Source organism: Megalops cyprinoides, chromosome 2, assembly GCF_013368585.1.
Source record: "Megalops cyprinoides isolate fMegCyp1 chromosome 2, fMegCyp1.pri, whole genome shotgun sequence".
NCBI lineage: Eukaryota > Metazoa > Chordata > Actinopteri > Elopiformes > Megalopidae > Megalops > Megalops cyprinoides.
Window position 1 is genome coordinate 69,844,609 of NC_050584.1, and position 13,613 is coordinate 69,858,221.

General features: G+C 43.2%; 2 protein-coding genes across 2 annotated transcripts; both read left to right on the forward strand.

The window, feature by feature from the left end:
* Positions 1-4,488: 4,488 nt before the first annotated feature.
* On the forward strand, positions 4,489-11,547 carry LOC118772373. The gene is made up of 8 exons (XM_036520635.1): positions 4,489-5,209; positions 5,291-5,493; positions 6,500-6,595; positions 6,756-6,848; positions 9,871-9,994; positions 10,307-10,663; positions 11,003-11,114; positions 11,535-11,547. The coding sequence occupies exons 2-8, from the start codon at positions 5,356-5,358 to the stop codon at positions 11,545-11,547; spliced, it is 933 nt and encodes a 310-aa protein (XP_036376528.1). The 5' UTR covers positions 4,489-5,209; positions 5,291-5,355.
* Positions 11,548-11,583: 36 nt separating this feature from the next.
* LOC118773791 (zinc finger protein 79-like) lies at positions 11,584-12,809 on the forward strand. The gene has a single exon (XM_036522883.1). The coding sequence runs from the start codon at positions 11,594-11,596 to the stop codon at positions 12,635-12,637; it is 1,044 nt and encodes a 347-aa protein (XP_036378776.1). The 5' UTR covers positions 11,584-11,593; the 3' UTR covers positions 12,638-12,809.
* Positions 12,810-13,613: the final 804 nt, after the last annotated feature.

The following is a 13,613-nucleotide window of genomic DNA, read 5'->3' on the forward strand; positions in this document are numbered from 1 at the left end:
ACTGTAATTCTCCAGAATATTTTAAGAGATGATCTTTTGTTTAATGTTTATATGGAAGCAACCACAAAGTAGCTCATGGTAGCTTCTGTTGTACATCAGAAAAATTATCCATATTAGTCATCTTATGCTGAATAGTTTCATGCCCATGCTCTTGATATCTCAATACTAGACTACTGCAATACATTATGTGCTGATTGTTCTGATTGCATGGCCAACTAACTGCAGCTACTCCAGAATGTAGCCAGAGCAGGCTTGATTGCTCTGCTCGATTGCGCAATTGCTCTAGAAACGAGTTTTTGCTGTGCTTGTAGAGTGGTCTCTGTGCTCCTACATCCGGATGAAAATAAAAATTGGGGCTATTCGCTTAGCTGTTAAATAAGATCTGATTAATTAAGGTCTAATCTGCTACTAAAGTTGAATCTTTTGTTGCCATTAGGGGACAGAGAGGGAATTTCCACTTTTTTTCTCTGCCAAAGTGTTGGCCAACGAGTTAGCTCATTAAAAAACACAGCTAATTTGACACATATTCTAGGTGACAAGAGGTTTTTTGTGGTTTTTCACCCTCTCAGGAGCAAGTCTTTAAATCTTTAAGTACTTAGCTAGTTGGGTAGTTACGCTGGCCAGCCTGTTCACTTGTTTACTTTGTTTTTACTGTTCTTCTGCATTTCCTTTTAGGATATCCTGATTCTGGTTGTGTTAGCGTGTCTGCTTTTGCTGAGCTGTAAGCATTGTTTTATTGTATCTAGACTAAGTGGCATTTCTTGCGCTTGATTTCTGCCTTTTGACTGTTCTGAGCCACCTCGGTGCTTTTAGCACTTTTTTAGCCGGCCTCGGCAGTAAATCTTTATTTAGAGAAAGCGTGTTCAGTTAGGGGAGAAAAATGTGGCCAAAACTGTGCGAGAGTTGCCGGATGATTGGATTTCTGGAGGGAGACCTCCAGGATGAGTTCATCTATGATCGTTGCCATCTATGATCGGAACTGATTAGTACACCCTATAGGGAGATAGTGTGCTCACCAAAGCAGTGAATCCTATTTAACAAACCTCTTCTTTCTCTGTCGTCTCCGGGTTGAACTCCTGCTGCCACCTGAGACGCAAGGTCTGGTTGGCTGTAGTCTACTGGAGGTTCCTGCGTACTGTCTCATAGTAGGTCTTACAGGGCCGCTGGAAAACAATTTAATGAGTATGTTATAAATAAAAAAACAGAAATAGCCACAGTAAAAAGGAAAAAAATGCAGTAAAAGTTACTTACATAGAATGGCGTCATTATCCACACTGCAAATCTAGAGCTCCGACCAAATAAGACTGCCTCTGACTGACTGTGAAAACAAACAATAAACAGATCAGAGAACGTATTTATTTACTTTTATACAGCAGAATGCATGTAGCCTATTTATCAAATCTTACCCTTGCTCCGGTTCATAGCGCCTGCAATTTGCTTCCGAGGTGTGAAGACGACGTACTGCTTCCTATAAAATACAACAACACAAAAAAGTCACTTTTGTGAACAAACTTACACTGGTTCTGCTCAAGCACTCATAGCTGTAGCGACTTTCTCGCCCAGTTGTTTACACGCTATTCAGATCTGCTAGTTACTTTTATTTTAGCAGCCTCCGAATATATTCTCACCGCAATTTTGGGATTGTAGCTGTCTTTCCCTCATAGTCTCCTCCACACTTGGGCAGCAGTGCGATTCCAAAGCAGCCACCCTCTCCTCTATGGGCAGCAATATGGTGTTCACTGATTGCTGATTCACATCGGTAGCAAACTGTGTGAGCTGGTGAGACAGCCCACTGATAGCAGGATGACATATATAAAATAAGTGTGCTCTCAACTGTAAAAGCAAATATTTATTTTTGTATTATCACATAGGCAAACTTAATGAGTAAATGCAGGTACTGTATGATGGACAAATGATAACAGCCAATGAGTTGCGCTGAGTTTAACATGTGACCTGTGTGTATAAAACAGTGTGCATGTGTTAATAAACACACTCTTATTCTGGGTTGATTTCAGTCGGAGCGATGCTGGTGTGTGTTTGTTCTTTCGAGACGCCAGCATTGGTTTAGGTCTGGCGCTGGGTAAGCACTGCAGAGCCGCTGAACAATTCAACTCTGACAACACAGCAGTCAGCAGCTTCTTCTTGTCTGTTGCGGGACCGGCTGAAAGGGGACGACCGCGAGGCGGCCCATGTTCATGAGTTTCTGGGGTGTTGAAGGTGAGACGCGGTCCAGCCATTCTTGAAATAATTCAAGCAGAGAAGACATGAAAAATGATTTAAAGGCTGTCTGTTCTTTGACACCATTAAAGATTCAAAAAAGGAAAGTTCTTTACTTGTGTTCACTCATTCACTCGTCATTCATTAAGTCCTCTGTTGATCCCTTACTCTGGAAATTAGCAAGCATTAAATAATCATGATCAAACCATACCATCAAAGTTAATATGAACAGCTGGTAAAATAAACAATGTATCAATATACATTGATTGCTGTGGGTATACATGAATTCTGTAAACTGTATTTTTCACAATTGCATTTATAGTAGCAATGTAGAAGTGATGATAAAGGCTTTGAGAGTCTGCACATTTCTGGTTTAGGTACCTTGAAAGTGCTTGAATTTTACTCTTGAAAAACTGTACAAACCCTGATTAAAATAAATTGTACTGTTCTGTGTATCTTTTTATAACATTGACCATTGCTAGTGGCATACAAGGTAATTCATCATAGCATACTTGCTTACACAAGACTATTGATCTATTCAAGCTACAATTTAAGAGTCTATAATTATACTAAGCCTGATCTATTTATACCAGAGATTTTCTTAAAATGGAGTTAGTACCTTTTAGTAAAAAGCTGTCACCTCCAGAGTAAAAATCCCCCTACTACCCTGATTTGGATAGCTCACAGCATTTCATTTACATGTGAAAGCCTCTCCTAGACCTGGGGGATGGGGGTCAACTTCCAAGCTTTTCAAGCTTCTAAAACTGCCAAAAATTCAAATCACACGTCAATTCCTGGCAGTTCCCGGCAGTTGTCTGTGCCGCCTACAAATTCCCGTGAACTGTCATTAAATTACAAATACACTTACATTTACTCTTTTGGGCGATGCTTTTATCAGTCACGACTTACAAGTGAGGTAGAGTACAACTCAAGAACAAACCATAGTGAGTCAATGATATTAGAAGCGCTGAATGACCAGGTTTCAATGGTTAGCCAGGCAAGGTACAATCTAGCTGGTAGAGTGCTTTAAACCATTATATCAGAGTCTTTTTTATTTGATGTTATAGTGTAGTGGTGACAGCTTTGAGACATGAGAACTTCCTTGAGGGGTTAGTGTTTCAGGTGGTTTAGTAGACACTTGAGGGTTGTACCCTTGAGCAAGGTACTAAACCCACAATTACCTCAGGAAGCTACTTAACCGATAAGGCCGAACCGGCAACCTTTCGTTTACAAGTCCGAGTCCTTAGCACTATGCTACACTGCGGCCCAGATCTTGGAGAAGACAGGAGCCAGTAGGTCAGGAGGGTGAAACTCCATCTGGGTTCTGCTGCGTTCCTGATCTTTTGATGCTGAAAGATTCTGGGAATGTCCTTTCCATAGTGATGCGGGGTTGTTGGCTAATACTCTGTTTTCAGCCTTTTCAGAGTCTGCCCTTTTGGCCACCCTGATTTCCTTTGCTAGTGTGTTCCTTGCCTGCAAAGTCCTGTCCCCACTCCTGTAGGCCTTCTCCTTCCATCAGTGAAGCTGTCTGAGTTTAGTGGTGAGGGTGTGAGTACACCGTATGTATAACTAATGGCTTTAAGCTGACAGTTTTGTCTTACAAAGTGTTGCTGAGATTTTACTGCAGCCCATCTGGTTTCATACTGTGCATATGCAGTTTGCATTGGGCTCGGCATTCAACACCATCATACCAGAACTACTGCACTCCAAACTTTCCCAGCTCACTGTGCCTGTCCCACCTGTAAGCGGACTACTAGCCAGAGTCAAATTCCTTGCATATGCAAAAACATGTTTGGCCAATAAAGTCTGATTCTGATAAGACAGAGACACACAGAGATATATATTCGCATTAATTCAAACTTCAGCCAGGATTACCCCAGTGTAGGGTTCTTTTTTTCTCAAAATATGTGTTTCATTCACATTGTGAATTCACATCCTTGTGTTCCAGTAAGACAGAGATATTTTCTGAAGAGCTCTCAATGTCTCAGTTTCACTTACACACACAGACACAACGTATATTCATAGTACTCATTTGGAATCGCTCTGGGTAAATGCGTTTGCTAAATGACGCAATGTAATATCTTTTTGGCATATACATGAGTACTACAAGTACGTTAAATTTATGATACGTTTTGTGATAAGAATTTTAAACTTAAATGAATAACTATATTAAAACTTTCATTTTGACATGTTTCTCAAACGATCGTGACCCGGAAGTAAATCTGAGTGAATGAATCGGGAACCGGTAACACGTCACTGCCTTCTCGCTGAAGCGGTTTCTGACGGTGGTTTAGATACAGGTTTTAGTTTTAAAGTGTACGAGTTTATGGTGTTTATACGCGTTGGCAGCCAATGTTACAGCAGTTGCTCTGAAAATATAGCTGGTCTACCGGTCTGTAATTAAGCTGTTGGAGGAGCTGTAGCGATGGAAAGACGAAGTTCACCAGGGAAGGGAAACAGGGGTACATTTTATCGTCGTTGGAAGGGCTTTGTCAGACCGGCATCATCACCGCATCCTGCGTGATCTTGTGGGAGGGAGATTTAAAAACCTCTGCCTAATTCATCCAGCCGCTGCCTTAGCATAGCTTTAGCATTAATGCGCTTTAACACACTCGCAGCATTCCCCTCTGCATACGGGGAGTGCAGTCTCTATGAAATAAGGCAGAAGACGTATTTGTCTGCAAGCCATTTGCCGTGTAACTGTGTAGCAAACGCATTTTAGCTGAAAGTTTTGTGCGTTCAGTCTGCAGCAGAGGAAGAGTGTAAAACTCTGTAGTACTATACCATTTTATTAATCGATTGATATTGATTCATCTTGGTTTAAAGCAGTTTGGAGTTTTATCTCAGGTTATGGGTAAACAAAACAACACGAAATGTTAAAAACAAGAATTCATGTACCTGCAGTTTGTTGCAATATGGACCAAACCCCTTGAAGGCCAAACTTAACAAAACCTTGGTAAACAGTAGACTGTGGAACCAGGACCAAATGCTGGTAACTGAAGTCAGTGCTGCTTTAGATGTGTCAGAGGTGCTCCTGTTTGTGTGTAGATTCCTTATGTTCTCTCTGTTGCAGATCCCTCTCTTCCTCTCTCCTCCCTGCGCCTTTTGGTTCCCCCTCTACGACTGTTCTCTGCAGCCATGTGGCAAGTGGTGCAGCAGCGAGACATGATGCATTATGGGAAACTGGAGGAGTTTGTGACTTTGGTGACAGAGGCAGTCCCAGAGCTGCTGAGTTACAGACAGAGCAGCTACCTGATTCTGGCCCTGCGAGCGAGGGTGAGAGAAGGGGGCTGAAGCACTTTGTAATTTAAGGTGTGAAAAGTGCACGTTTAAATAATGGCAGTGATGAGACAGAATGATGCATTCTGGAGGGGTCAGAGGCGTTTAGCATAACAGCGGTGCTGCTGCCCCCCAGGTTACAGTCAGGGCAGGGGCTGTTATCTCACACCCCATTTGAACATACCGGATATCAGGATCTGAAAATATAGAAAGTATTTCTATAGATAGATAGAGATAGTATTATTATAAATTAAAAGGATAAAGACCCTTAAGATGCGGCATCTCGTTTTCAAGAGGGTCCTGTAGTGCAATATAAAAATACATAGAATACAAAAAGGCTGGTGATAAACACATAATTATGCTCCAAAATATGAAGTAATTAACCCCACTATTTATAGCGTTCAGCATTTTCATGCACTTTGTTGCCTTTTGTAAAGATAGTCAACATCCCAACTTCAGAGCTTGTTATTTTTTTCAATACCAGTAACAAACCACCTTTGTAATATACAACAATGAGTTAGTTGCCTCTCTCCAGGACACGATATTTTAGAGAGAACCTTATTATAGGTTCTATTATAGAATCTATTGTGTTTTTAGCAATAAATTTAAAATGGTAAAATCTCAAACAACAGTTGTAATCCACAACCTAAACTTCGGGTGTGTTCATATGATTGATGTACGAATAATATTGTACTACTTTTTGTAGTAAATCTGAGAGCAAAGAGCATTGGCATTGGTTGATTTGAGATGGAATGAGCCAATGGTCCAGTATGTTGACACAGAGTTGGTAGCCATCGATGGTTCCTCCAGCACACAGCCTGACCACTACAGGGGCAGGAATGGGAGGAAGGGGAGGTGTTACTGGCCCATTATCAGTGTCTCTGGAACCGAGACTGATACTGTGGGAAATCCAGAATATGTAACTGGCAGGCTGATGACCCAGAAGGACCCCTACACTGTACAGTGTGTTAGCTATGTGTGTGACCGCTGTGCTATGTTGCAGAGCTCTGATGTGAAGGTGGAGGTGTCAGAAGCTGATTTTGTGGAGCTGGTCCAAACCCTGCTGAAAGACCCAGCTGAGAGAGAGCACTTCCTCCAGGTCTGACACTCAAGTCCATGTAAAGTGGGGCAGGTTTCACTGCAGAGTTCTGGTAGTAAACATTATCTCATTATTAAAGGGTCATTCTTTCTCCCTCTCCCTCTCCCTCTCCCTCTGTCTCTCTCTCTCTATCTCTCTCTCTCTCCCTCTCTCCTTGCAGCTGGGTCCCAGTTATGACTCAGCTCTGCAGATGCTGGTGTGGGAGTTCCTCTCCAGACTGGAGCAGCTGCTTCCAGTACCAGACCTCAAACAGGTAAGGAGACAAAACCCCACTGCATCACACCTGGACCTGCTGGAGATGCCAGCTCACCTCTCCATGGGTCCACTGATCCTGACTAAGCTTGTAACATACTTTACTCTTTGTCCTCTAATGGTAAAATTCAGTAAATTACTCAGTCATTGAGGGAGAGCTCCATTTCATGGCCGCCTCCAAGTTGCAGCCCAAATGTCCAGTTTCGCCATCATGATTTTGTTTGTTTAGCCAAGGAGGATGTGATAAAAGTCAGAGTGCAACCAGAAGGGAGCGTTTGGAAGGAAAAGAGGACTGAATTCTAGAGATTATTGTAGAGCAGCGACGAGATGACCGGAATATCGATTAGGCCTGTCAGTTTAGTATAGCTGCTTTTTCATAACAATTTAGTTTAAGTAAGTCTAACGTGATGATATTATAAAACAAAAAGTGCATATTTTTCTCTGCTGAACATATAATAAAAACATTGCAATTCACCATGTCATTGAATCAGTAGCCTGAGCTTGTTTCCATATACAAGGTGTGATGGGAGACAGAGACACCCAAACTGTGTTCCTTATGTCCAGTCTACTCCGTAATTTCGTTTTTGTTGCTGTCATTGCGGAAACAGGATGTTGGAAATGGATGTTTTCAGTGCTTTTGTGGCTCTCAGGATTTTCAGCCTTGATTTTAATTTTTTTATTCATGTTAGCTGGCTAGCTAGTACAGAGTTTGCGGGCAACACAGCTCACGCAGACCGTAGTAAGTGATGAACTCGCGGCATGAGCATTATTCAAGTTCAAAATCTGTAAACTGTTGTGGGTGCATGACCGAGATATTACAGTGGTGAGAAAAGGACCAACAGACTGCACCAGGTTCAATGTAATTACTGCACGAATATCCTATAATTGTATATAATTATTATTTTATTATTATTTTAATTATTTTAATATTATTAGGCTATTATTTTATTTCACCAATTAAAAAAATATATATATATATTTATCCTTTCTGTGCAGCCCGGTAGTGAATGTGCTGTGGCTCGGTACCGGTCCGCGGCCCAGTGGTTGGGGACCGCTGTTGTAGAGTATGATTTTCAATTATAGATATATATGAGTTCAGCAAATCTTGGTTGTGGCTGGTCCAGGGATTGGGAGAAAACAAAGCAGTACCTTTCTCAGGGATAAAAACATCAACACCAATGAAGAGTAGTGATGCAACTAACAACTACATACATGGAATAAGGAAGGATCAAGTTCAAGGTATATCAAGTGAACAGCTTCTGCACAATGTCATGAGTTAAAATGTACATGAGTGCAGGGTGTGTATCTGTACAACTGTTAGTTATGCAACTATTGTGCTGTGAAGACACAGAAAGAGAGGTACTGTTGACACATCGCTAGTTTAACAGTTCGAGTGTGATGACGTGTAAGAAGCTGTTACAGTGTCGGCTTGTTTTGGTGGGTAGTGATCTGAAGCGCCGAGTTCGAATATGTGATGGCCAGCATGTGAGGGGACAGCAATAATTTTGCCTGCCTGTTTCCTGCCTCTGGTACTGAAAAGATCTCCGTGTGGGCAGGTTAACTCCAACGATCTTTTCTGAAGTCCTGATGGTGTGCTGTAGTTTAATGTCTTGTTTGGTGGCAAAGCCAAAGCAGATCATTACACAGGTGGTGAGGACGGACATGATGATTGCTGTGTAGAACTGAACCAGCAAGTCCTTTGGCAGGCTGAGCTTCTTCAGCTGGTGAAGGAAGAATATCCTCTGATGGGTCTTTTTTTGGAGGCAGTGTTGGTCTTCCACTTTAGGTCTTTGGAGATTATAGTTCCCAGGAAAGTCTTCATATGGGGGCTTCTCCTGAAGTCCACCATCATCTCCACTGTCTTGAGCATATTCAGCTCTAAATTGTTATGGCTGCACCAGAGGGCCAGCCTCCTGTATGCAGACTCATCACCGTCTTGGATGAGACAGATGACTGTTCTTGAAGAGTTTGACCAAGGGGTCCCTGGAGGTGCAGTCGTTAGTGTAAAGGGAGAAGAGCAGTGGGGACAGCACACAACCCTGTGGGGCACCAGTGCTGATTGTCTGGGTGATGGATGTGAATTTCCCCACCCTCACTTGCTGCTTCCTGTCTGTGAGGAAGTTGGTAGTCCACTTACAGGTGGGGGCAGGCACAGTGAGTTGGGAAAGTTTTGATTGGAGTAGTTCTGGTATGGTGGTGTTGAACACCCAGCCCAAGTCCACGAACAAGATCCTTGCGTAGGTCGCTGGGTAGAGAATGTGTTGGAGAATGTGGTTTAATGCCATCTTGACTGCATCATCTACAGGCCTGTTTGGCCGGTATGCAAATTGTAGGAGGTCCAGCAGGAGGTCTGTGATGTCTTTCAGGTGGGCCAGCACCAACCTCTCAAATGACTTCATGTCTACAGAGGTGAGTGCAACAGGCCTGTAGTCGATAAGTCCTGCAATTTACACCTACACTTACATTTACTCATTTGGCAGATGCTTTTATCAATCGTGACTTACAAGTGAGGTAGAGTACAACACAAGAACAAACCATAGTGAATCAACAATATTAGAAGCACTTGGTGACCAGGTTTCAGTGGTTAGCCACGCAGGGTACAATCTAGCTGATAGAGTGCGTTAAACCATTACATTATGGTCTTTTTTATTTGATTTTATAGTTTAGTGTGGACAGTTTTGAGACATGAGAACTTCTTTTAGGGGGTAGTATGTAGTACACACTTGTGGGTTGTAACCTTGGGAAAAGTACTTGACCCACAATTACCTTAGGAAGTTACTTAACCCACAAGGTCGAACCGGCAGCCATTCAGTTGAGTCCTGCTCCTTACCACTATGCTATACCATCATTTCTGTTGTAAATTCCTATTAGAATCATTTACATCTAGCTTTCAATACATTCTGATGTTCTGAGATGGTATGTAGATAGCTGGGGTAGATGGAAAATAATGTAAACATATGAAAAAACAAACTGCAAAGTAGTGCTCCTGTTAATGACAGAGGTAACACTTCTCTCTCCCTCAGACTGTGTCCTGGCTCATTGCTGCCCCCACTGTCCTGGAGGAGTGTGTGCAGTCTGCCTCTGACCCACAGCAGCTTAAGGTCCTACTCCAGCACTACAGATGTGTTGGACACTTGGACAGGAATGGTAGGCCTCTGTTAGAGGATGCATATAAACCACCTTTTACAGCACACTCTTAACTGTGAAGATGCTACAACACGCCAAAGCATGAATATATGTTTGATTGTGGTTTTTATCTTATTTCTGAAGGCAGAAATAAGAACTATGTTGGATGATTACATATTATTTAAGTTGTGAGCAATTTAAGGTCAACTTGAAAAGCAGTGACAGGATTATTTAAAACGATTCCTTTTCATTTTATTTCTGGATCTGTTCTTCTCTCACTTAATCTATCTAAACAAGATCTATCTATTCATTCTTGCTTGCTCTCTCTCTCAGTGACTCCTCCCTCCATAGACAACTGTATCCTGTCCTCACTTTCCCTCCCACCTTTTGGAAAAATTGATGATTCAGCTGAACTGATTTTATGTGATAACCAATCAGAACCTGCATATGGCTCCAAAAAGTTAAGAACCACCTCTTCAGGTGAAGAGATGACAGAATCTGTGATGGACAGCAGAGATTACACAGTAGTGGAGCTGGGATCAGGTCTAAACAGAAGTGAAGACATAGAGGAGAGGATGAAGAGGAAGACTGGATATGGGATGAGCAGGGAGGAGATAGACATGCTATCCAACATAAAGGAGGAGGAAGAGGAAGAAGGTGGGGACAGTAAGGAGATGGAGAAGGAGGATGGTGTGAAAGATGAAGAGGACAAGAGTCTTTGGAGAGAATGGGAAAAAGAGAGAGATGAACAGAGGGAGAGAGATGAACAGAGGGAGAGAGATGAAAGTGATCCAGCCCTCCAAACTGACAGAGAGCTGAAGAATGAAGGAAAATCAGACTGCAGCCAACAGGAAGGGGAGGGCCTTTCACCTCAGGTCACTTCCTGTCTTCTCAAACAGCCAAGAGTACTGATTCGCCGACTTGAGATCACAGAGATGTCAGTTCCTGTATCATCACTTTCTCATCCTGTGGCCTTTAATGGGGACCAGGGAGTGAGATCTCCATGGAAACGGGATGAGTTTATGCCAGTGATGGAAGAGGGCTCACTGAGGCAGAACGGACAGTTCATGATCCAGAAGAGGGAGATGATTGGCAGCTCCAAGATCCCACTGAAACAGCCCCCAGATTCATCAGAGCCAGAGTAAGAGTGACAACAGACATGAACTGATTTTAAAAATTCTTCTCCTTCATTGCAATCAGTCTTAAATAAATAATGAGCCGTTTTGCCTTTTACAGGATCTTTGCTGGAAACCCCTTTAGATCCTCTGTCATCTCTCCCAGGAAAGGAGAAACAGGTGACAAGAATACGTGATTAATTTTTCACTCAGTGTTGATGATGTAAAGCAGTTTCCAGTCTGATGTGCAGTGCTGTTCTGAAGAGCTCCATGCATTCCCTAATGCCTCAGGCAGACAGCAGCTCTCTGCATTTTGACTCTCCTAATACCTGCCTTCACATATATTTATTTCTTTCTGATGCATGCATTTGTATGTTCTCTCACTGTTTCTTGTATACACCAAATCATCTGGGCATCTGTGTATCCCCTGTCTTCTGTCTCTTCAGGGCAGACAGCTGAGGTGGCGTCTCAGGTCTTTGCCTGCTCTCAGTGCCCATTCACTCACATGGAAGAAGTGAACCTTCAGCAGCACATTGAGAAGGTTCACCCAGAGGAGTACAGCAGGATTCTGGGATCTGGAGGAAATGGAGCAGAGAACCCACTGCCTCCCAGCAGCACCCCACAGAACCCCACACCCCGTAAGACACTCCCCACCCCGACACAGTCCCACACAGGCACCCCAGGGGCCCACACATGCCCCCAGTGTGGGAGGAGTTTCAGATATCAATCAGCCCTGAGACGACACCAAAGAACCCATACAGGGGAATATGCATACCACTGCTCCCAGTATGGAAAAAGTTTCACTCAATCAAGTCTTCTGAAAAAACACCAGCAAATTGATACAGAAGAGCGCCCATACGAGTGTTCCCAGTGTTCAAAGAGATTTAGAACTGCAACAGACTTGAAAATTCATCAGAGAACTCATACAGGGGAGCGACCATACCAATGCTCCCAGTGTGGGAAGAGTTTCTGTATTTCAGGTAATCTGAGACAACACCAGAGAATTCATACAGGAGAGCGCCCATACCACTGCTCCCAGTGTGGGAAGAGCTTCATTCAGTCAGATGGTCTAATACGGCACCAGCGAACTCATACAGGGGAGCGGCCATACCGCTGCTCGCAGTGTGGGAAGAGCTTCAGTCAGTCATTTACTCTAATACAGCACCAGCGAACTCATACAGGGGAGCGCCCATACCTCTGCTCCCAGTGTGGGAAGAGTTTTCGTAATTCAGGTAATCTGACACAACATCAGAAAATTCATACAGGAGAGCACCCATACCAGTGCTCCCAGTGTGGGAAGAGTTTTCGTCATTTAGGTAATATGAGACGACACCACCAACGAACTCATACAGGAGAGCGTCCATACCAGTGCTCCCAGTGTGGGAAGTTTTTTCGTCATTTAGGTAATATGAGACGACACCACCAACGAACTCATACAGGAGAGCGTCCATACCCCTGCTCCCAGTGTGGGAAGAGTTTCGTTCAGGAAATCCTTCTAATACAGCACCAGCAAACTCATACAGGAGATAGCTCCTATGATTGCTCTTAGTGTGGGAAGCAGTTTGGATGTAAAGCATACATGACACAACACCAGCAAACCCATACAAGGGAGCCCCCTAACCACTGTTCCTAATGTGGTAGGAGGCACAGTATTATTTTTGAGAAAGTCTGGTCCTAGTGAGGTGAGAGGGGAAAAAAGAAAATGACATCAGATGGACTCCGCCTGCAATCTCATCTGTTTTCTACAAATGTGGGACAGCCCCTTCTCACAGCAGGAAGCACTGCCCAGTAGTTGGACAGATGAGCAAACCAGAGAGCAGAGAATGCAACTCGCTGTGTTTGTGATTGGTAATGTAGCCATACTTACAGTGCTGAACCTCACCATTCAGATATCGTGGGGAGAAAGTAGTGACATTTTTAAATGTTACGTCATTTGAGCTTCTTGGGGCTGGAGGGAAACACTTGTAGGAACTTAGCACAAGCAGCACAAAGCCAGTCTGATCTGCTGACACTCGGGGTTTGGGTCCTGTTGCCTTGATTCACCCAGAAGTTGACACTGTGGCTCAGATACACAACTAACACAAAAACTGAGACAGAAAACAGAAACTGCTGGAGGATTGTGCAAATGAAATGGATGAGTACATGTCTGAACAGGAGCCCTGTCTGTACTGGTCCCTCCTTGGTGGAATGAACTACCCACAGGGGTCAGGACAGCAGGATCACTGGCCATCTTCTGATGCAGACGAAAGACCCACCTCTACAGACTGTATCTCAGTTCCACTTCTATCCCCACCCCCAACACCTGCTGCTACTTGCATTTGAAATTAATTTTTTGTGTTGTATTATGAATTTGTCTTCCAAGGTTTGTTAGATCATGGAGAAGAGCTTTTGAAATGCATGTAATGTAATGTAATGAGTAAAATAAACCAGGCTTTACACAAGACATTTACTTGTGTTTGTGTGGATTATTTCTCATGAAGGATTAAGCTGATGGGAGTGGATTTGTTTGTGTGTGTATGAATTGG